The 24,163-nt window shown below is 39.8% G+C and overlaps 1 protein-coding gene across 1 annotated transcript in view; it reads left to right on the top strand.

The window, feature by feature from the left end:
* Window positions 1-24,163, top strand: part of LOC126091801 (NEDD8 ultimate buster 1-like) — a 108,923-nt gene that overhangs the window by 57,198 nt on the left and 27,562 nt on the right. The window contains exons 6-7 of the mRNA XM_049907094.1: window positions 17,708-17,904; window positions 18,356-18,517. Coding sequence (XP_049763051.1) covers window positions 17,708-17,904; window positions 18,356-18,517 — 359 coding nt within the window. The remainder of the gene's footprint in view (window positions 1-17,707; window positions 17,905-18,355; window positions 18,518-24,163) is intronic.

Raw genomic sequence — 24,163 nt, forward strand, 5'->3', positions numbered from 1 at the left:
CTTGCTGAGTGTGTGTGTGTGTGTGTGTGTGTGTGTGTGTGTGTGTGTGTGTGTGTGTGTGTGTGTTATATATGTACAAAAAGATTGTGAGTGAAACATGTAGTTGTTCACTTATTTTCTAATATCTCCGTTGATGCAACTTGTATTGCTGTTGGGCAGTTAACCATTTATTGGCTGTTAGGGCTGAGTGCCTTGCGTCCCAGGCCTGACAGCAGTGGTGAATGTATTGCACACCTGGCTGGTGGGCTGCTGAACCAGCCCAATGACTGTTGTTGGTTGCAGTCATTGTAAGAAAATTGTAGATTTCAGTGCACATAGAACCATTCTTCCATGAAACTTCTTTATAAAATCAGTATCATACTGTGTGGTCAACTGTGCAGTTACAGTGATCGCAGTTTATGATAATTACAAAAGAGGACTTCAGAAATAATCCAAGCTTTCTGTTATAAGTTTATTCTGGAGTGAGAAAAAAATAGAAAAAATAAGAACTCTTTTTATTGATGATTGAAAATTTCTGTAGCTTGAGATTCACACTACCAAATATGTGCTTATAACTTACTAAAGATGCCCGAAACTCAGATCGCCTTGTGTTCTGCACAGCAGTGAGTGCTGCTGAGAAACTGCATGTATTTTGCTGCATTGTTTGCAATATCTGATATGTCAGTTGGATAATTCATGCCCTTTCAGATTATATGTATTGTATTGTGTGTACTTTGTGGATTAGGAAATTTATCGTTGGTGTGATGTCGTGCTGGACTGCTGTTCAAATTGCTTGCCAACATTTTTATGAAGTTTCAGATACTTATTTTAATGATTATTGGTGTTAACATTTGCTGTAAAAGTAATTTGTTAGTGGATTTTCATTCATCACAGTCTTTCTTTTTGTGTTATTGATTTGAGTGGTGTGTTATTTGTGTGTGTGCTTACGTCGTTCATCGAAGTCTCAGCAATGTGGTTATTTTCGCGGCATGCACTTGCAGCTGTAGTGGTTCTAAAGTACTGACAAAGTTTTTATGCACTGTATTCAGTTATTAAATTTGGTCGTTTTAAATTGTTCATCCAAATATTAACAGGTGCAGTCGCAGCTGTAGCAGTTCTAAAGTACTGACAAAGTTGTTTGTGCACTGTCATTTGGTTATTAATATTAGTAGTTTTCAACAGTGTCTCGTGCTGTTTCTGGTGAAATAACAGTTTAATTTATTTAGTATGGTAGTTTCCAGTCAGGATTTCTTATTGTTTCGGGTGAATTATTTCAGTAAAAGCTATTGCTCACTGTGTTCAGTTTTGTTAAGTGTTCCAGTGGAGACGTGAATTTTTTGTTTTAAATACGAAATTGTGTGAAGTTTTTGTGGTGTTAGTATTTGTCTTGGTTTACTAGTATTAATAATAGTAGTTACTCTCTTAGTAGAGAGTGAAATTTGAGATCACTATTGTTAGTGCTTTAAATCATTCTATTATAGTAATTGAACTTACGTAACGTAGACATTTAGTTTTTTCAGTAATTGTTAAGTTTGTTAGTAGTGGGTTGCAGTATGAGATTTGTTCAAAGTATTTTCATTTGGGGGTGCAGTGGGCAAACCAATGAGCATTCTAGCAAGATACTTTCCAAGAAATGCAAGTTTTTTTAACAGAAATAAGTTAATAGAGGAGCAGGAGCATAAGATCTGCACCCTTCAGTTGCAGTTGCAAAATGCAAAGGATGATCTAGGTAGGATGAGGAGGGAGAAGGGGGCTGAGGAATGGGAACTGGCAGTTGGTAAGAACACCAATAGATTTGAGCAACTGTCAAGAGTTTAGTGGCTAGGAGCATCTTTTAGCAATAGGTGTAGGAAAAATGCAGCAGACCTCAGTAGTTGAGGACCCTAAAACAGTTGCAGTTTCAGATAAAAAGGAGGAGGTTCTGCTGTTTGGTGGTTCGCATGGCAAAGGTGTTGGCCAGCAGTTGCAGGAAGTGTTGGGAGTGAGTATCGGGTCACCAGAGTTGTGAAGCCTAGAGCAGGGTTGCGCAGGTGACTGTTAACTTAGGAGAGCTATATAGCAATTTTTATAAAAGAGGATAAGGTAGTGATTGTGGGTGGAGCTGGGATTAGTCTTGATAGGGTTGGAGAGAATGTTGTAGGTGGTGCGTTGGAGTAGATAGCTACTCAAACTGGTGGCACAAATGTGCACTTCATGTAACTGTTTCAGCGTCATAATAGATTTCATCTTGATGCTGCTATTACGAGGTGCATTCAAGTTCTAAGGCCTCCGATTTTGTTTCTCCGGAAAGAGATAGAAACATGCGCATTGTTTTAAAATGAGGCCGCGTTCATTGTCAATACGCGACGTTTTCCTTACTTGAACAGCGTGCAATCATTCGTTTTCTGAATTTGCGTGGTGTGAAACCAATTGAAACTCATCGACAGTTGAAGGAGACATGTGGTGATGGAGTTATGGATGTGTCGAAAGTGCGTTCGTGGGTGCGACAGTTTAATGAAGGCAGAACATCGTGTGACAACAAACCGAAACAACCTCGGGCTCGCACAAGCCGGTCTGACGACATGATCGAGAAAGTGGAGAGAATTGTTTTGGGGGATCGCCAAATGACTGTTGAACAGATCGCCTCCAGAGTTGGCATTTCTGTGCACACAATTCAGCATGACGACCTGAAAATGGAAAAAGTGTCATCCAGGTGGGTGCCACGAATGCTGGCGGACGACCACATGGCTGCCCGTGTGGCATGTTGCCAAGCAGTGTTGACGCGCAACAACAGCATGAATGGGACTTTCTTTTCGTCGGTTGTGACAATGGATGAGACGTGGATGCCATTTTTCAATCCAGAAACAAAGCACCAGTCAGCTCAATGGAAGCACACAGATTCACCGTCACCAAAAAAATTTCGGGTAACTGCCAGTGCTGAAAAAATGATGGTGTCCATGTTCTGGGCGTAATCCTTACCCATTGCGTTCCAAAGGGCACTACGGTAACAGGTGCATCCTACGAAAATGTTTTGAAGAACAAATTCCTTCCTGCACTGCAACAAAAACGTCCGGGAAAGGCTGCGCGTGTGCTGTTTCACAAAGACAACGCACCCGTACATCGAGCTAACGTTACGCATCAGTTTCCTCGTGATAACAACTTTGAAGTGATTACTCATGCTCCCTACTCACCTGACCTGGCTCCTAGTGACTTTTGGCTTTTTCCAACAATGAAAGACACTCTCCGTGGCCGCACATTCACCAGCCATGCTGCTGTTGCCTCAGATATTTTCCAGTGGTCAAAACAGACTCCTAAACAAGCCTTCGCCGCTGCCATGGAATCATGGCATCAGCATTGTGAAAAATGTGTACGTCTGCAGGGCGATTACGTTGAGAAGTAACACCAGTTTCATCGATTTCGGGTGAGTAGTTAATTAGAAAAAAAATCGGAGGCCTTAGAACTTGAATGCACCACGTATCTTTCTTTGCAATTTGTCCAGGAGTTTAGCATAGTATTCTCCAGTAATTGTTTGCCCAGTGGGGAGATAATCTACAAACAGAATCCCCTTTGCATCCCCGAACACTGACGCCATGACCTTCCCCACTGAAGGAATTGTCTTTCCTTTCTTTGATGACGGAGAATAAGCATGTTTCCACTGCTTTACTGTTGTTTTGTCTCTTGCGTATAGTAGTGCACCCAAGTTTCATCTCTGGTCACAAAACGGTGTAAAAAATCTTGTTCGTTTCTCCTAAAATGGGCCAAACGTTGTTCTGATATGTACATTCTCATAAGTTTTTGATCAAGTGTCAAGTCGCAGCACCCATCTTGCAGATAATTTTTTCATTTCTAATTCTTCAGTTAAAATGTGATAAACCCTTTCAGATGACATCTGGCAAGCGTGAGCAATTTCATGCACTTTCAAACGGCGATCCTCCATGGCCATTTTGTGCACTTTTGCAATTATTTCTCGAGTAGTGACACATCTTGGCCATCCACTTTGCGGATCATCATCATCTAAGCTCTCCTGACCAAATTTAAATTCATTTGTCCACTTGGCAACAATTGAATATGAAGAAGCAGAGTCCCCCAGTGTATTCTGGAAATCAGCATGATGTCCTTTGCTTTCATTCCTTTCTTTACAAAGTACTTAATCACTGTTTGAATCTCTATGCAGGAACAACAACAGAGCCATGTCATTGCCACAGCTCTCTTCCAAGAGCAATGACGTGGCATGTGTTTACAGGCAACAGTCCAATGAATATCACGTGAGCAGCTCATTGCGCTAGCGCTGACTTCTCGTGCTGATTCCAAGAACTTTAAAACCACCCTCGTACTTCTAGACACCTTGGGGCTACATGTCAATAGTAATAATTGAAAATGATGGAATTAATTTTAATAAATGCTTCCAAGGGCTACTTACACAAATGAAACAAGACATGTGTTTATGATAGCTCTTGGTTTGAAATGGTGTGTTGTTTTTTACTCCTGTATGCGTATTTTTGAAAATAAGTCCCAATTTTAAATTTGTAGCTCTTTCTGTGTGTTGCTATTGTCACACACAACCTCCAACGTCAACTACCTTCATGGCAGAATACTTGTTTTAAGTGTCCAGATACATTCAGTTCACATTAGGATGAGAATGTGATGATAGAAGCTGGGTCTGAGACCATTCTTAGTTATTTCTCGAGACTGGCGGAAGTAGTGAAGACAGTTAGACTCACTCGTGAGGTCTCTGCACTGGTGCCAATGTGCTGGCATCATTCTCAGGACTAATTGGGGTCGTCTGGTCAGGGGCTGAGTAGAAAGTATAAACCTGAAGCTTCATTGTGTGTATGATATCAGCTGTAGATTCCTTAACCTTCACTACTAATTGGAGACTTGTAAAGTCACCCTGCATAGGTCAACCACTCAGCTGGAAGAGTGTGTGTGGAATGCACTTTTTATTTATTTGACAAATCTTGAAGGCCCCCAGGAGAAAAAAAAAACACATTATTTCAACAGTCTGTATAGCAAATTCAGAGACTGAGAAACTCTCATTAGGAATGAGAGTTAGTTGAAACCGGACATAAAGAATAGAGCAATATTAGACAAAACTTGGAACGTGTATTGGAAAGTTAGATTGGACTCTCCGGGGGGAGGAGGAGGAGGAGGAGGAGGAGGAGGAGGAGGAGGAGGAGTGTTCATAGCGATAAGCATAAGCATTGGGTCTAGTGAGATCCAAAATGAATCCAAATGTGAAGTTGGCAAGAGTAACCATGTTTGGTGGGCTTAAATTGATAATCATATGTTTCCACTAACCTCAGTATTGTGAAATACACCCAGGAGAGGGATACTTCACCTTGGAGCTGATTTGATTGGACACTGTGATCCCTGAGTGGTAAGCCACTGAGCTCTTCCTTGTCAAAATTTGTTTTAACACAAAGCTAACAGTACATATACTGATAATAGAGCAGTACCAGAAGATTTATACGTAAGTAAAGCGTTTCCATCCTAAAAGAGAACGCAAAATAAACACTATTAATATTAGAAAACAGCTGGAATTAAAGCTCTTGTATTAGAAAATACAGTTTCAATTAAATTTGTTCTTACATTGAATTCACCTCAAGCAAATTCAGAGCAATTACTCTTTCCTTAAAGATTTAAGTTAATTAATTCCAGAGAGCAGTCTCAATTATATCTTTAAACAGACATTCCAAACTGTTAGTTTTCCCAAACAGCCATGGCTGACCAGCAGTAAATGGAACAAGATAAATTAAAGTAGTCATTAGTAGCCAAGATGGCCACAGTCAACTCAGATTCTGTTGAGAAAATCTAATTAGTTTCAAAACACAAAAATCTTACTCACCTTTATGAGAGCAACAGTCGGATCTGTTAGTAACAGAAATTTCTTCAGAAAAAGGCTGGGACACAGAAACAGACCAGTAATTTCAACAGAATACAAGGCATAATTTTTCTGAGAGAATGGCTGTGGCCAATTGGTGGTATCAGCTTATAAATATGCAAATTTTTCAATAAGCAAGGATGGCTGTGACTGAAGTAAAAAGATTAAAGTAAGATTAAATATTTAAAAGGGAAGTATAAGATAGCATTAAGCAAGCCACTGTTAGTGTCGAGTAGCTAAGTAAATTAAACTTCTTGGGTAAAACGGCTCTGACCAGCCATTGCCAAAAACACAATAATTTGAGCGACATAAGACTGAAGCTTTAAGCAACAGTGATCGCAATGGTTGGAACAAACTATTGGTTAGACAAATCAGGAAATGTCGGGTACAATTTACTTTCTGAATGATTAGGCTTGATGAAACATTTACTGTTACAGTTAAATACAAATCTTTTACAATCATAAATAAGAGTGGCTGGTAATAAATCAAGGGAGTCCAAAACCAGTTAGTCACTTTTCTTCACGAACACAGCCTTGAACAACCAAGGGAAAACAAAGAGCAACACAGTTAAATGCAAGGCTTGAATTATATTTAAGCAAGTGACAACAGTCTTAATAATATAGAACAACCTCCAGAAAAGACAGATGAGCTTTTCATACAGTTACCCAGCAGTACTCATACATGGCACGCCAAACTGTCAGTCAGCTTGTGCACAGTAAATGGCGCCATTATAATGTAACTTTTGCAACTGCCAGTGCCTCTGCATGCTGTAAAGGTAATTTCAGGAAATAACCAAATAGCACACAATACTATGACAGAGGAATGCAATTATCTCAGCATAAGTTACATCACCCTATTGCCACAAGATGAAATTACCAAATGACACTGCACACAGCTGAACTCGACATAGAAGCTCCCAGTCAGATGGTGTCTTTCAAAATTTCAACAGTTAATTCAAATATGAGAATACAGAGCATACACTCACCTTCATGCTTGCTCCCACAGTCCAAAGTGGAACTTTAAGTCTTAAGCATAGAGCAAAGCTATGGTGAGCTGGGTGAAAAATCAAGGATCTTGTTTATGGAGTTCGGGAATGCCCATCCTAGTTCCACAGGCAAGGTGTAATCAAAGCCAAATGCAATATGAGAGGACATCTTGATTTAATAGTAACTTTTGAGAATGTTGCGGATACAGAGACTACTACTCTCTCACTACAAAAGAGTGCTGGAAAACTGAGAGAAAAAGTTAATATCAACTCAAGCGTCTACAAGAAGGGCCAAATGGGATTTGTACAATGATTTTTCAGTCAGATCCTGATGAAAGATCTATCATAAAGTCTTAAGAAAGTATTGGTCATATGTAAAGTAATGTAGAGATCCAAACTTTCCATTCCATCTCTCATGGATCCATCTGATGTTGAAACTGAAGACAACAGAGAAATAGCAGGAATTTTAAATTCTGATTTAAAAATGTATTTGCGCAAGAGGATACTACTGTACCACTTTTCATCCACTGCACTGACTCATAAATGAGATATCGATATTAGCACCCTGGGTGTTGAAAGCGAATTAAGACTACTTAAAGCAAATAAGTCCTCTAGCCCTGATGGAATTCCAGTTAGATTTTACATTGAATATGATACAGAATTAACTCATTTCATAACTCATATTTATTGAGAATATCCTGCACAACTTTTTGTCTCATGTGACGGGAACAGAGTAGAGGTCACCACTCTTCAAAAAATGGTAAAAGATCAGATGTACAGAATTACACTCCAATATCCAACTGCTGGCAAGAGAAAATTTTAATCAAAGAGGGTGTTGGAGGAAAATAAGCTTCTCTCAGAATATCAGCACAAATTCAACCAAAACCACTCTGGTGAAAACTAGCATGCATTATTTGTACACATCATCTTGTAAACAATAGATGCAGGTTGACAAGTAGATTCCATCTTTGTAGATTTCTAAAAGGCATGAGACATTGTACCACATTGTCAGCTACTAACCAAGATATAGTTGTATTATAGAATACCTTAGCCAGTATTTAATTGGTTCAGTAAATATTTGGTTAAAACGGCCTAGTGTGTTAGTAGATAGAAAATATTCCACAGACAAGAAAGTGACATCAGATGTGCCCTGAGGAAGCATAATATACCTCTAATGTTTTCAGTACGTATAAATGATTTATCAGACAGAATCAGTAGCACTTTGATTCTTTGCTGATGATATATTTGTGTACTGGAAAATATTGTCATTCGATTATTGTAAAAAGAACTGCTGAAAGACTACAACAAAATTTCCACTTTGTGGTGTGAATGGGAGCCCTCTTCATGTGAGTAAATGCAAAATAATGCCTGCAACAAAGGGAGAGAATCTGGTAGTATCTGATTGAGGGATTGGTGGTGAATGTCTTGAGCAGATCTCGTCACATCTAAGTACGAGGGATATTCCATATTGATTTACTTAATTTTTTCCCATCATTCATGTTGCACCATGTGACTTCTCATTACAGCTGCAAGTATGTAGCACTTTGGTCTAACTGTAGATGGCAGTAATAGTCACTAAAAGTGTGATCTCTGTCCAATAATGCCAAATTTCCCAGCTGGTATCATCACAAGAGCAGACAAAATGGAGTGTGGTCATCAAGAATAATGCAGGATGACATGGTTTCTATGGAAAGAACAGTGTGAACACTGCAAACACTGCAAATATTCAGAATGTTGGTGGCAGTGTGTGGAGTGTGTGCACTGTCACGAAAAATGCTCTTGCAAGACAACAGTGCTCATCCGCCACAAGAGTCGGAAAACCATGGTTGCCATCACTGAAATTGTGTTGCATATACTGCCACACCCACCGTATTCTCCTGACTTGTCCCTTCTGATTATCACCTTTTCGGGGCTATGAAAAAACCTCTCTGCAGACCATTTCACAGACTTCCAGGAACTATGAGCAGCTGACCTGTGGTGAGAGTAACAGGCTCCAGAAAAGTGGTTCGAGGAAGGCCTGCAGCAGATAAAGGCCAAATTGGAATACAGTGGGTGAGACAGTGCCTGGAACCCCATTTCAGCAATAGCACTTATGGTTTTTCTGACTCGTACGGGGATGAGCTTTGTCGTAGATGGCAGTAATAGATGGGGGATGAGCACTGTTATGATGTGCACTCTTCGCACACCACCATTGATCACCAGTGAATAACCAGTGTTTACTCTGTTCTAGCACAGAAGCCACTCTATCCTGTGCTATCATGGATGATCACACTCTGTTGTCCACTCATGTAATGGGAGCAGTTGGAAAATTGGGCTGTAATATGCAGGGATTACACTTATAGTGATTTTCCTACCACCTACAGTTCAACCAAAAGTGTTGCATCCTTGCAGCTGTAATGATTAGCCAAATGGCACATTATGAATGATGGGAAAAGACAAAGTGTAAATCAGTATGGAGTGCCCCTCGTATTTAGGAGTAAGTGAAATGAAGTGGGATGATAATGTAAAATCAGTGTTGGGAACATGAATTAAATGATTCTTGGGAAAATTCAATGCATCTGTAAAGGAAATTACATACTGTACACTAGTATGACAAGGTCTAGAGTATTGTTCTAGTGTCTGGAGCCCTTATCGAATAGGCATTGACATGAGCCAGGACAAGGGATAGCAAAGACATGGGTCCGAATGTGGTGAGGGCAGGTTAGCCAAATCTACCTATCTTTCACACATATTACACAGTTTATTTCCTATAGTCATTTTTTCTTTTGTTTGCAAAGAAAATTTGCCATGATGCTAAATTTTGCATTAAAGCAAACCTTCGTAATGTTTCCAGCCTAAGTAATTGAATTAAGAAAAATCTGGTGCCCTTAATGGAAATGGACTGTGCTGAATTTTATACATTCAAAATTTAATCTTACATAAAACTTAAGTGACCAGATAAAATTTAAAAATTTCTTTCAGTTGAACGTTGAAAAAAAAATTACAAACTTCTGATACAATCAGAAAGACTGTAAAAGACATCTACAACATGGCATAAGAACTGGCTTCCATACAAGAGACCTGAATGGCCTCCTGCTGCATGCACCTTAAAAACTTGTCCAGCCTTTAATGGGAGCCAGCTTAATACAGACAACAAATCATTCAAACAACCAAAGTTACCAAAATACCAATCACAGCTCACCACAGATGCTGCACAATTGTGGGAGCCCAACAGATAATAATAATTTTACATGTGCTCTGTACAAATTGATATAAGAAAGGATTATCTGATGCTGAACACATGTTTGGAAACTGCCTGCTTGGAGTACAGTCACATTATACTCAAAACAGAGGAAACTAGTTCCTTGGCTAGCCCTCAGGTGTATACAATACTTTACTGAGATAGGGATTTGCATCAGAAATTGAATAATTAGAGCATGGCCAGGGGCATTACAAGAACTTACAGGTCGGAACACAGTTACAAGGTTTCCTCTGGAACAGTTGCTCACCAGATTTAATTAATGATGTCACAAGTCCAATATGTAATTGTTCGAAACCCTTTCTTGGCAGCGACCGTGCGTGAACAGTAGCATAGCATACACCACACTTAGGAGTGATTTGGTCTGACAAGTTCCATCCAGTCCCACAGCTAATAGTTCACCCCCACATGAAGGAGTGATGCTGCAAGTCATCTGCTGCCTCAGTCACGTCAGTGTACTCAAAAACAGTCCTGCTGTGCTAAAGGCAGTTGAGGATGTCTGCATGTAGGTGCAGCTGGAGTTAAATACTCACTTGCTACTGTGACCCAAGTGCTCTCTTGTGAGCCAGGGAAAACATACAATAGCAAGTACCTTTGAATGCCACTCAATGGCTCAGGCCTGGCAAGAGGCGACGAACAATTTCAGAGGTGACCTAGGATTTTAACAGGTCAGTAAGCCCATACAAAAGTGTAACAAAATGCTCAGGAAACTGAAATTAGAATCCTTGGTAGAAAGAGAACATAGTTCTTTTGAAACCCTGTTGTAAATTGTAATTTAGTACTGTGCAAGTGTTTTACTGTCACTGTTGTACATATCATGTAGGTATCATGAGAGTAAGATAAGAGATGAAGTTGTGTACAGAGGCATATAAACAGTTGCTCAATATCCAAACAGAAAAGAATAATACTGCGACAGTGTATCCTATGCCATGTATTGTACAGTAGCTGGTAGACTATATATGTAGGTAAAGATCTTGAAAGAAAAAAGAAAATATAAATGTTGCATGTCTGCAATGGATGATGGCTTGAAGTTTTATTGAATCCTATACGATGTTTCATTTTTAATTATTTTTTGTGGTCTGCATGCAAAATGCTAAAGCATCTTTAATCAGTGGCACAAGTTCTTGTTAACAGTGACTTTTCCTAAATAAGTCCAAAGCTGAAATATCAAGTTGTCTGAACTCATTTTATGCTTTTTGTGTGTGAAGATACAGCAGAGGTAGGTAGGTAAGTAAGGAAGTAATTCCATGAGAGTATTGCAAAGAAAACTGTTTAATATGTACCACAGTTATGACCACACAATCGAAAGCTTTTATCCATAATGTACATACGAAAAGATTTCACTCCCAGAAAATTGTCATACAGCAGTTGTAACCTATGAAGAAAAAGAGCTACTAGCCGATGCCCAACTGCCTAGAAATATTTCATGATTCTTCAAATAGCAAAATGTGCCCCTTGTATTTCAGCTTTCAAAACTAATATGTTAGGAACAAATGTGATATTACAGTTTTCTGTGACGCATGCGAAATAAGCTCATGATTTCATCTTTGTTGCCATTAGTATCCACTCATAATACTGTTTAACACAGTTCTTTCCTGCTCACATCAAACAAACAATACAGCTCAGATAAGATGACTTAACGTTCATCTTGTGATATTTGGCATTGTGGGCATATCAAATAAGTGTTATATTCACTGTGAATAGAGGCTCACACCTCTGTTTATGACTCGGTCTACTGGCCTACTCCACAAGAGTATGGGTCTGTTTCCTTCAGTTGGAGTGCAGCGGAATCATTATATTCCGGAGAGCCTCACAAGGCATGCTTTACGAGAAGCGCAATGAAAAATTCTTGAATGCCTCTAGACAAGTGCCATCACTTCCCATTCCTACATGCATTAAAAGAAAAGTAATAAATAGAAAAACTGTAAAATGTGGTGGATAGTGTGTATGTGAAATGAAAAGTAAATAAGTTTAAGACAAAAGAAAGTAATCTAAACGAAGAAATGATACACTCATAGAAAGTGACACAGTCTGAACAATATGAGGAATTGTGCAGGGTTATTCAAGATGGTAAGAGGAGCGGAAACGAGGAGGAGGAGGAGATTCAATAGAACAGGATCAACTGAAGTGAGTTTTGGTGTGTATCCTCCAGTGCTATGTGCTACAGTATTAGCCAGTACGCAAATCTGTCCTGTAGTGGACACCAGGTAAAACATTTAGGGCAAGCTAGTTTTGTTATAAGAATAAATGCCTACTTTGAGGACATATGACATACAAGATAATACTCTACTTGAAATTTTGTATGGGTCCCCACATACATTGTGCAGGCATCTGTTTAAGCAGAGCATTTGGGAATGTTAACCACAACCTTTTAGTGTATTTAAAAATTTATTCACCGATGCTTTTTTTTATTTCTTTTTTTCCAACAGTCCACTGAAGTTGAAGAGTAATATAAATATTAAAAAGTACATTCTTAGTAAGGGAAGTAAATGATCTGGGTGTTCCTCTAGGTGTTCCTCTAGTGAAATGGACTTTGGCCCAAGAAAACATGAAATACGAGGGTCACTCCAAAAGAAATGCACACTATTTTTGTAAAAATACAGTTTTCATTCTGCATGTGTGAAAGTCTTACAGTGTTTAGATACATCCTTCCTGCTTGGTTTCAAACTTAGTTCAACATGTTCCCGTGAGTGGGCGCCATCATAGCATGTCTTTAAGATGGCTGCTACACTTCACGTTCGTCAGAAGCAACGTGCTGTCATAGAATTACAGTGCTGTGAAAATGAGACAGTGTGAAACATCCACGAGAGGTTGAGAAAGGTGTATGGAGATGCTGCTGTCGATCACAGTACAGTTAGTCGGTGGGCATGGCAATATTGAGGATTGTCCTCGCAGCGGCAGGCCTCGTACTGCACACACTCCTGACAGTGTGCAGAGAGTTAATGAATTGGTGACTGCTGACAGAAGCATCACAGTGAACAAATTGTTACGCTACGTTGGGATAGGGAAAGGAAGTGTTTGCAGAATACTGAAAGTGTTGGCGTCAAAAAAAGGTTTGTGCCAGGTGGGTTCCCAGGATGTTGATAGTGGCTCACAGAGAAACAAGAAAAACGGTGTGCAGCAAACTTTTGGAACAGTACGAGAATGGTGGAGATGAATTTCTTGGAAGAATTTAACAAGTGATGAAACATGGCTCCATAATTTTTCACCAGAGATGAAGAGGCAATCAGTGGAGTGGCATCATGCAAATTCACCCAAGGAAAAAAAAAATTTCAAACCACACCTTCTGCTGGAAAAGTTATGGCTACGGTGTTTTTCAATTCCAAAGGACTCTTGATTGTGGGCATCATGCCAATTGGAACAACCATAAATTCTGATGCATATGTGACGACACTGAAGAAACTTCAAACTCGACTTAGTCATGTTCGACCACTTTGGCAAAAGCAGGATGTTTTGCTGTTGCACAACAATGCACAGCCACATGTCAGTCAAAAAACCATGGAAGCAATCACAAAACTCAGATGGACAACACTGAAACACCCGCCTTACCGTCCTGACCTGGCTCCATGTTACTATCATGTCTTTGGGAAACTGAAAGACTCTCTTCGTGGAACAAGGTTTGAAGATGATGACTCCCTTGTGCACGCTGCCAAACAGTGGCTCCAACAGGTTGGTCCCGAATTTTACCGTGCGGGTATACAGGCGCTGGTTCCAAGATGGCGTAAGGCAGTTGAGAGGGAAGAAAATTATGTGGAGAAATGAAAATATTGTTCCTAAAGGATGCATCTACACACAGTAAAACTTTCAAACATGTAGAATAAAAGATGGATTTTTTAAAAAAATAGTGTGCATTTCTTTTGGAGTGACCCTCGTACATAGCCATAAAATTCCTTGACAATCTGTCAAGGGAAATAAAATCTCTTGACAGACAGCAGAAGTGTTTTGTAATGTACACACATCAAAACAAGTTTTGCATCATGCCAGTTCCCAGAACTCCTGAAGCTAGACATTGGCTGTGGATATTGTGTCACAGACAAAGTCCCTTTGACTGTTCAGAGATTTCACTAAACCTGCCCAAAGATGAAAACAATCATGCTTGAGCGACACCTATTAAATGGGTGGGGTCTGACAGCTGATCATTTCCTGTCATTCCGCCAGGAAGGAGGTACACGTCTCATGTTGTCTGTAGTTGAACCATGCCTAGATAGTCAATACCATGGTTCTATTGCGACCACATTCGTACTTTGTGCCAGGAAGGGCTCTCAACAAGGGAAGTGTCCAGGCGTCTCGGAGTGAACCAGTGATGTTGTTCAGACATGGAGAATATACAGGGAGACAGGGCTACTACTGCAGTGGATGACTGCTACCTACGGGTTATGGCTCGGAGGAACCCTGACAGCAACGCCACCATGTTGAATAATGCTTTTCGTGCAGCCACACATCACAGGATGTTGTGTTATGACTCAAACTGTATGATGCGCAACTTCTCCCGACGTCCATAGACAGGTCCATATTTGCAACCACAACACCCTGCAGTGCAGTACAGATGGGCCCAACAACATGCTGAATGGACCGCTCAGGATTGGCATCACATTCTCTTCACCAATGAATGTCGCATATGCCTTCTACCACACAGTCGTCGGAGACATGTTTGGAGGCAATTCGGTCAGGCTGAATGCCGTAGACACACTGTCCAGCAATTGCAGCAAGGTGCAGGTTCCCTGCTGTTTTGGGGTGGCATTATGTGGGGCCTATGTACACCGCTGTTGGTCATGGAAGGTGTCGTAACAGCTGTACGATACATGGATGAATGCTATCCTCTGAATGATAGTGTAACCATATCAGCAGCATATTGGCGAGGTATTAGTCTTCATGGATGACAATTCGTGCCCCCATCGTGCACATCTTGTGAATGACTTCCTTCAGGATAACGACATCGCTCAACTAGAGTGGCCAACTTGCTCTAAAGGCATGGACCCTAACGAACATGCCTGGAATGGATTGAAAAGAGCTGTTTATGGACGACGTGACCCACCAACCACTCTGTGGGATCTACACCAAATCGTCTTTGAGGAGTGGTACTGTCTGGACCAACAGTGCCTTGATGAACTTGTGAATAGTATGCCATGACGAATACAGGCGTGCATCAATGCAAGAGGATGTGCTACTGGGTATTAATGGTATCTGTGTGTACAGCAATCTGGATCACCACCACTGAAGGTCTCTCTGTATGGTGGTACAATATGCAATGTGTGATTTTCGTGAGCAATAAAAAGGGTGGAAACAATGTTTATGTTGATCTCTATTCCAATTTTCTGTACAGGTTCCGGAACTCTCAGAACCTAGGTGATGCAAAACTTTTTTGATGTGTGGATGTTAAAGTCGTTTCTCCTTAATAATTCCTCTACCATATAAGTCTTGAATAGTAATCAGTTACATATATATATCGTTCTCTTTCTTCTTCTTCTTCTTCTTCTTCTTCTTCTTTTTCTTTTTCTTTTTCCTCTCTAGTGATGTGCCACAGTGCAAATTTTGTTGTGAATATAATCTGTGGAATATGTAACTAATTCTTTTGAGACTATAAATGATTTTTGTCTGTTATTGATGTTCATACTGGTAAGATATTGGACCCAGCAGTTCCAAGACCAAATCAAAATCTCAACAGTAGTTCCTTCCTTACTGAAACATGACTACAGCTTTCATTTTACGTCTGCATGCAGCAATGTTTGTCTGTAATGCTTTGGACGGATGATGAATGCACTGTTTTTAAGTTCAAATAGCAAAATATTTTTTATGCGTATATTTACAGTTTAACGAGTTTGCAATTTTTTACTTTACGTGTAGTGTGAAACCTTGCACCCTGCCCGAATTTCATGATGTTATGTCAACATGGAGTACCCTATAGATTTTGATGAGTGAGTTTGCAAGTATCAAAATATGTGACACAGTGACCAAATATTTTGATTGCATTGACTTAGAAGCTTAAGTTTTTTACACTGCCTAGTGACTGTAGGCTTAAGTATGTACATAAATTTGAAGTTGATATGATAAATCGTTCCAGAGAAAACGTTGTGAAAGAGACAGACAGATAAAAAATGCAAAGTATTTTTTGTGTAACATAATTATAAATTACCACTTTTCAGATTTTCTTCCCTTTACTTGTACTGTGAAACCTTTCTTCTTGCCAAATTTCATGATTCTACATCAGGGGGAGTACCTTAAAGGTTTTAATGAGTGAGTTCTTGAGTGTCAAAATATGACTTCTGGTGATATCTTTTGATTACATTGACCTAGAAGCCTACAATTTTGACACTGCCAAGGGACCATAGACCTTAGTGTGTGACATAAATTTGAACTTGATGCACCAACCTGTTCCAGATAAAAAGGGTCTTAATAGACAGATAGATAAAAAAAGACAAATAATAGGTTTTCATGTTATATAATCACAAATGAACAGTTTTCATATTTTTTTCCTTTACTTGTGTGAAAATTTGCTGCCTGTCAAATTCCATGGTTCTAGGTCAGTTGGAAGTGCTCCTTATAGGGTTTGATGTGCGAGTTTTTTTTTAGTTTGAAAATATGTGAAATAAATGGTCACATCTTTTGATTGCATTGACTTCGAAGCTTAAAATGGTTACACCACCAAGGGACCATAGACCTCAATATGTAACATAAATTTAAACTTGATACATCTATCAGTTGCTGAGAAAAAGGGTTTTTGACAGATGGACAGACAGGTTGTTTAAAAAGCAACCAATATCTTTGTATTTGATGTAACTACGAATTAAGAATTTTTGGATTTTTTCCTTTGGTTATAGTGCGAAACCTTGCTTCTTGCCAAATTTCATCATTGTAGGTCAATGAGAAATATCCCACCTATTTTGATGAGTGAGTTTTCAAGTATGAAAATATGTGACATAAATGGCAGTACTATCTTTCGACTGCCCATTGTTTTAGAAGCTTACAATTTTTACACTGGCAAAAGACCATAAACTTTAGTATGTGACATAATTTTGAACTTGGCACATGAACGATCTACTGAGGAAAAGTGTTCTTATCGGGCAAATGCCAAGGGACCACAAGACAACTGGGGAACAAAGTGATCCTATAAGGCTTCCCTAAAAATGGAAACAATGAGTATACATATATTATGACCACCCAAAATATCCTCATACTGAGTACAACAGGAAGCATTTTGAAATTAATACATAGCGTTACATTTTCCTTGTTTGGTGGAAGTTGCTAGTTGCTGAAAGTACCAAGAAAGTCAATCCCATGGATTAATATGGAACAGTTCAAAATATTTCTTCCTTATATATAACCCATATGTACCTGATGAATAGGAATTGTGCAGTAATTTATCATTACACAATTTCTAGCTCACTGTGATGACAAGTATCTGATATATCAGATTTCATTTCCTGGGTTCTTGCATGTTGATATTTAGTCACATATTTATGTTGCTCTTTGTTGCAGCTATCAAAGCTTGTATCATGTAATTCTCATAATTTAGTTGTATTACTGTGATATCAACTGAGCTGCCATGAGCTTTGTGTGTCTTTTGATTTTATTTATTCGTTTATTTTCCAGAGTATTGTAAATTCACATTTTTGCTTTCACCTCATCAACCTTCTGTTGTTTACAGCAATTGCCATTCACAGATTTTACAGTCTGTAGATAATTATGCACTGCTGAATCTCGACATAGCTTGGTGCTATTTATGCTTGCAAAATGTCACTCAAATTCCTGATGCTGAAGAAAGACTGAAAAAATGTGAACAAAGCTTCCATAAAAGTTACGGTCCAAATCTTGAACGCTTAATGTTGTTGAAGGGAACAACAGGTAAGCAGTTTTTCTATACCTTTTTATTCTCCCTCTCATCCCACTCCCACACTTCCTTTTTTTATTTTGAAAACCTGAATGTCTCTAAAATTTACATTCAGACTTTCAAAACAATATTTAACATCCAAACTGTAGTTACAAATGCTACAACAAAACTGGTTATTTGCATGGTCATTAAAGAAATGTTTAAAATCAAAAGGAATAATAATAGTATGAAAAGTTACATTCTGACGTGAAGCTTTTTCGCAGAACATGTTGTGTTCTGTTCCATGCATGAATGAAGATAGTCATACTGCCTGAAACATAGCAGCTGCTTTAAAGTAACAGTATTTTCATGCTGTGTTATGTAACAAGTTTGCTATTTTAATTGCTCATGCTTAGGAATAGAAATTTCTGGCTATTAGTGGATGCGAGAAACATTAATTTTATTTTTGAATCTATAATTTTGCAGGAACTGAAGCTGTTCTCTTCATGCGTTTACATTTGCTTCAGGCAATTGTTTTGTATCATAAAAATAAACGAACAGCAGCAGCTGCCCTTCTGAAGAGAGTTGAAAATGAGATCTCAAATTTAAAAATCGATGATGCCAGTCTTGGCACCCTACTTGAATTGGGTATGAAATCATGGTTTTTACATAAATTTCTTTCAAAGAATTTAGTAAGGAAGTGTGCCTTATGTTTAATTTGCTGAATGTTCCCTGGATGTGTGTTGGAAATTGTAATGATGGTTTAGAACCTATACCCTAGAAAATAACTATCTTATAGTTATGTTCTGTTTTGTTGGGAGCCCAGCACTGATAATCTAAGAAGAAATGGCGGAATGAAACTGAATTCTCTTTCAGCACTACCTCCTGTCTTGGTAATTGCTAATCACCATAGCCATGATGGTGTACATTTGTGTATTCGTGGGGAGGGGGAGGGAGGCCTGTTTGTACATTTTCACTGGTGAGAGGTAGCTCACTCAATCTATAGTGCAATTTCTGAGCTGTTACGTGTATTTTTATGCTCCATCAGCCAGTCAACTACAGGTGAGTGGTTACTTACTTCAATAAGGCTGACTCACATGGAAAAGTATCTTTCCCTTTCAGTTCTCCGCAACATGTCCAACTTTCCTTCCAGAGGAAGGGATTAGCAGTTCCAAAAGCTAGAAATGGTTTTTTCCCTATTTGTAATGTGTCTATTTTTCAATGATCAGCATAGTGAACGCTTTATCATAGTTGAGGTAGTCAGCACCCAGCCACACTGTACTACAGGTTTATATGCTTTAAAAGTATGTAGATGGTGAAGAGATTGAAAGAATGTATGATGAGGTAAAAGAAATCATTCGAATTGTTAATGGAGGTGAAAATTTAATTCTGTTGAGAATGAGGAATTCAGTGAGCTAGAGGGGGGGGGGATAATGGCAGAACATGGGTTCCAAATAGATTGTATAATGCTATGACAGATTTCAAAACACAATTGCAGAATATTTCCAGTGCTCAGTGTAGACTCTAACCGTAATTTGTTGGTTTTGAACTACAGATTAATAGCTGATGAAATTGCAGAAAGACGAGAAATTGAGGAAGTGATACCTGAATAAACTGGAAGAACCAGTGGTTGTTGAGAGTTTCAAAGGGGACATCAGGCAACAACGTACTTCAACAGGGCAAAGGAACACAATAGAAGACACAACTTTGAGTGATGCTATACTGAAGGCAGCAGAACCACTGGAGGGGGAGGAGTTGAAATCTATGGATAACATAAAAGCTATTGAATTTAACTGATGAATGGATGAAATGTGAAAACACATTATGTGAAACAGGTGAAAGGATAACAAAGGCATCTAAAAAAAATTAGAGGCACAGGAAGTGCAAAATGTCAAAGCAGCAGTGGCTAAAAGAGAAGAGTGAAAGAGCTAAGCTGTAGAAGCTTACATCATTGTGGGAAACATGGATACGAACTGTAGGAAAATTAAACAAACATTCACAGGAAAGGGAAGTGGCTCTATGAATTTCAAGAACATAGATGGCAAACCAGTACTAAGCAAAGAAGGGAAAGCTGAAAAATGAAGAAATATACTGAAGAAGCCTATAAAGGATACAAATTTGTAGAGAATATTATGGAAAGAGGAGAGAAACTGAATTAATATAGGATTGGAGATACAATTGCTGAGAGTAGAATTTGACACAATACTGAAAGACTTTACTCCCAAATTATTGAGATCCTTGGCAGAACATATAACAAAACTATTCCATCTGATATGCTCGATATGAGACAGGCTAATTACCCTCAGACTTCAGGAGGAATGTAATAATCACAATATCAAAGGAGATACTTGCTGACGAATGTGAATATTATCAAACCACCAGTTTATGGAGTCATGGTTGTAAAATACTGAGGCAAATTATTTCTGAAAGAATGGTAGAAACTGACCTTGGGGAAGACCCAGGCAGTACTGACCCTACGACTTAACTTGCAAGCAAGACTGAAATGAGATAAATCCATATTTATAGCATTTGTAGAGTTGGATAAAAGTTTTTGATTATGTTGACTGGAATATACACTTCGATATTATGAAAGTACCAGATATAAAATATAGGCAGCTTAGGTTATCTACAGAAACCAAACTGCAGGTAGGAGTTAAAGGATATGAAAGGATAGCAGTGGTTGACGAAGGAGTGAAACTGGGTTCTACTGTATCCATTTTGTTGGTTAATCTGCACACTGAGCAAGGTGTGAAGCAAACCAAGGAGAACTTTGGAGAGGGGATTAAAATTCAGGGAGAAGAAATAGAAAAGCTTTGAGTTTTGCCGACCACATTGATATACTGTCAGAGACAACAAAGGACTTTGAAGATCAGCTGAATGGAATGGATAATGCCTTGAAAAGAGATCTTCACTAATATTGGCAAGAGTAAAACAAGGGAAGTGGAATGTAGTTGAATTCTATGAAGTGGCACTGAGTGAAATAGATTAAGAAGTGAAACACTAAAAGTAGGAGATGAGTTTTGTTATTTGGGAAACAAAATATTTCAAATGGCCAAATTAAAGGAATATAAAAGGTAGACTGGCAATAGCAAGAAAAGCATTTCTGCAAAAGAGAAATTTGTAAACTAGAAATATTCCTCCTGTCTATAGTCCTCACAAGTCTAATTCTGCAAAATCATGTCAGTCATGCCCCAACCTCTTTACACTACTTTCTCTTCATCCATGAAATTCTTCTGCTCTGCTGTTCCAAATTCCTGTACCCCATCTCCGAGATACAAACTCTTCTCCTCCAGGAACTAGAGCAGCATGCACCATGCAAAAAAAAAAAAAAAAATAATTTATTCCACTAACCACCACAGCCACCACCACCACAAAAGTGCCATGAAGCCTCTCACACATCCCCTCATAACTGCCAAAACCTACCTTGCAGAACTACTGCAATTACAACCACCCCAGAAATGCCCTCCCACCACTGTACAGAACCCAGAGCCTAAACAGACCTGCAACACAGTAATTAACCTGTCCTCCAAAACGCTGAGTTCCACAGAAATATCAGTCCTTTACAAAGACCTTACCTTGTGCCGCACCCCTAATCCAGTATGATGGGTGTATTAAAGACCTCCTCTCCTTCTCCCGATCTCTACAGTGGAAACACTTTTTCACCTCTTACTCTGCCAGTCAGCCCAACAATCCACCTATCTCGATGTCGACATCCACCTACGGATGGCTACATCAGTACCTGCATCCACATCAAACCTGCTAACCACCAACAATACCTCCACTTTGAAAGCTGCCACCCATTTCACACCAAGAAGTCTCTTCATAGGGCCTAGCCACCCATTGTCATCACATCTGCAGTGATGAGCAGTCCTCCTTCAAATATACCAAGGGTCTCAATGAGGCCTTCTAAGACCAAAATTACCCTCCCAACCTTGTCCAGAAACAAATCTTCCTTTCCTTTCCCACCATTCACCTCCTATCTCCCAAGTGCCCATCATCTGGCCACAAAGCAACACTCTTCTCATGACTCAGTACCAATCAGGATACATTCTCCGTCAGGGTTTCATCTAATCTCGTCCTGCCCTGAAATGTGACATATCCTCCCCACCCCTCTCAGAATGGTATTCCATCATTCACCCAACTTGAGCAATATCCTTGTCTGCCTCTACTCTATGCCTCACGTCGTCCTGCTACCACTTACTCCTGTCCTGTTACCACCTACTCCTGTCCTGTTACCACCTACTCCTACCCCTTACTGGCATCTCCTACCACATCAAAGGCAGGGCCAGTTGTGAAAGCAAGCACGTCACCTTCAAACTCAGCTGCAACCACTTTACTGGATTATGTGTGGGCATGACAACTAACAAACTGCCTGTGTAAATGAGTGGCCACCACTAAACTGTGGCCAAGAGACAGCTGGACCACCCAGCTTCTGAACATGCCAAACAGCAAGATGTGCTTCACTTTAATGATTACTTGAGAGCCAGTGCCATATGGATTCTTCGCACAAACACCAGATTTTCTGACCTGCGTGGGTGGTAACTCTCCCTACAATATATCCTTCATTTCCTGTATCCCCCCTGGCCTCAACCTTCACTAATCCCTGTCCTCCACATGTCTATCCTCTTCCCTGCTTGCACTTCAGCACAAACATTCCTTTTAGCCTGCCAGTGCACCTTCAAGTCCTTTCTTCTATTGTACTTCTCTTCCTTTCCCGCCTCCCCTCACTCCCACTGAACAGCCACCCAATACTGAACCTAGCAGCACTGGCATGTTCCCAATACCTCATTGCATGCTCTCAGAGGCAGTACTGCCATCTTCCCCACCCATGCTGTCGCTCCCCCTCCTTCTCTCTCTCTCATCTTTTGCTTTCCCCTCTTTGGGGAAGTGTGAGGGGGAGTCTGTAGCCTTTAGGCTTTTACTCCCCTGTGAAAGTGTGTGTGTGATTTTTCTGTAGTTTTTGGTGTCTGTGATTTGTGATGATTGTTGTGAGTGTGTCTGGTACTTGCCTGAGGTGGGCGAGAAGTTTGTTGTTATATGGGGAGGAACAGGATGATGGATTTGGTGTAGGGATTTTCTCTTCGACTTAGTCGTCGAAGATCGTCATAGGGCGCTTGTGCTTATCGCGGGACGTGTCATACCGACCTAGGGAGTGGATGAGTGCGTTTCTGGATCTGGAAGAACCCTCATAGAAGGCCCTTGCCAGATCCTGGAAACGCTCTCTCAGGAGTGGGATTTCGGCTGCGGCGTGCAAGTCGTCTGTAGGGAATCCAAGAGGTAAGCGCAGTGCCCTTCTGAGGGCGCGGTTCTGCAGCCTCTGGAGTTTGTCCAGGTGCTGCTTCGCCGCGTATCCCCAGACAGGGCACGCATACTCCATTACTGGCCGGATCAGGGCCTGATACACGTTTAATGCTAGTGGGCTCCCCCTCCTTGCTGCATGCTGCCTCCTTATCCCAATCCCCCACCCCAGCAGATTGCGCTGACATTAGACACAGTCAGAGTTGGGTCTTTGTGCCCAGGAACGGTAGCCATGTGTGCGAGTTGTGTCTGTCTGTCTGTGTGTGTGTGTGTGTGTGTGTGTGTGTGTGTGTGTGTGTGTGTGTGTGTGTGTGTGTGTTTTGTTTTTTTTCTCCTACTTATGAATTATGAGGAAGGACTTTGTCCTAAAGCTGAAGCATTTTTAGTTTCCATTTTCATTGTGCCTGTCTGTGACTCAGTGCTGCCTCTATGTGGTGAGCAGTAGTCTATCCTTCCATATTGTTATAATTATTGCTGTGTATATTATTTCCACCAACATAGTTGAAGAGGGGAAAGTGTTGTATTGCTACTAAACCATCATAAATTGTAGTGCTACAATTTTATTCAAAAGAAGCCATAATTTATAGCTTACTCACTAGTAAATTATAATAACTATATCTCCGAATGGAATTTGACACACAAATAGGTATTAAATGTCCTGTTTTATATCCTGTACTGACTATTTTACTGATCAAAATGTTACTGGAAAAAAGACATAATTTATGTTATGCACTATTTACAAATTATTGTAATTATTAAAACTCCAAGAGTAATGTACAAACAAAATGAGTAGATTATGCTGCTGTAGATACTATTATTACAATCTTAGCAAGACCTAGCTCAATCTTCCATGGTCAGCTGGTATTTTTCTTCAGATTCCTCGTTTTCCTCATTTTCTGCTTCAAAGTCTGGGGTCTACATCACTGTCATCTGTACACACAACCTTATTCAGGAAAACCTGCCTCTCCACTAAATTCACCATTGTCTTGTCTTTAT

Source organism: Schistocerca cancellata, chromosome 1 (assembly GCF_023864275.1).
Source record: "Schistocerca cancellata isolate TAMUIC-IGC-003103 chromosome 1, iqSchCanc2.1, whole genome shotgun sequence".
Lineage (NCBI taxonomy): Eukaryota > Metazoa > Arthropoda > Insecta > Orthoptera > Acrididae > Schistocerca > Schistocerca cancellata.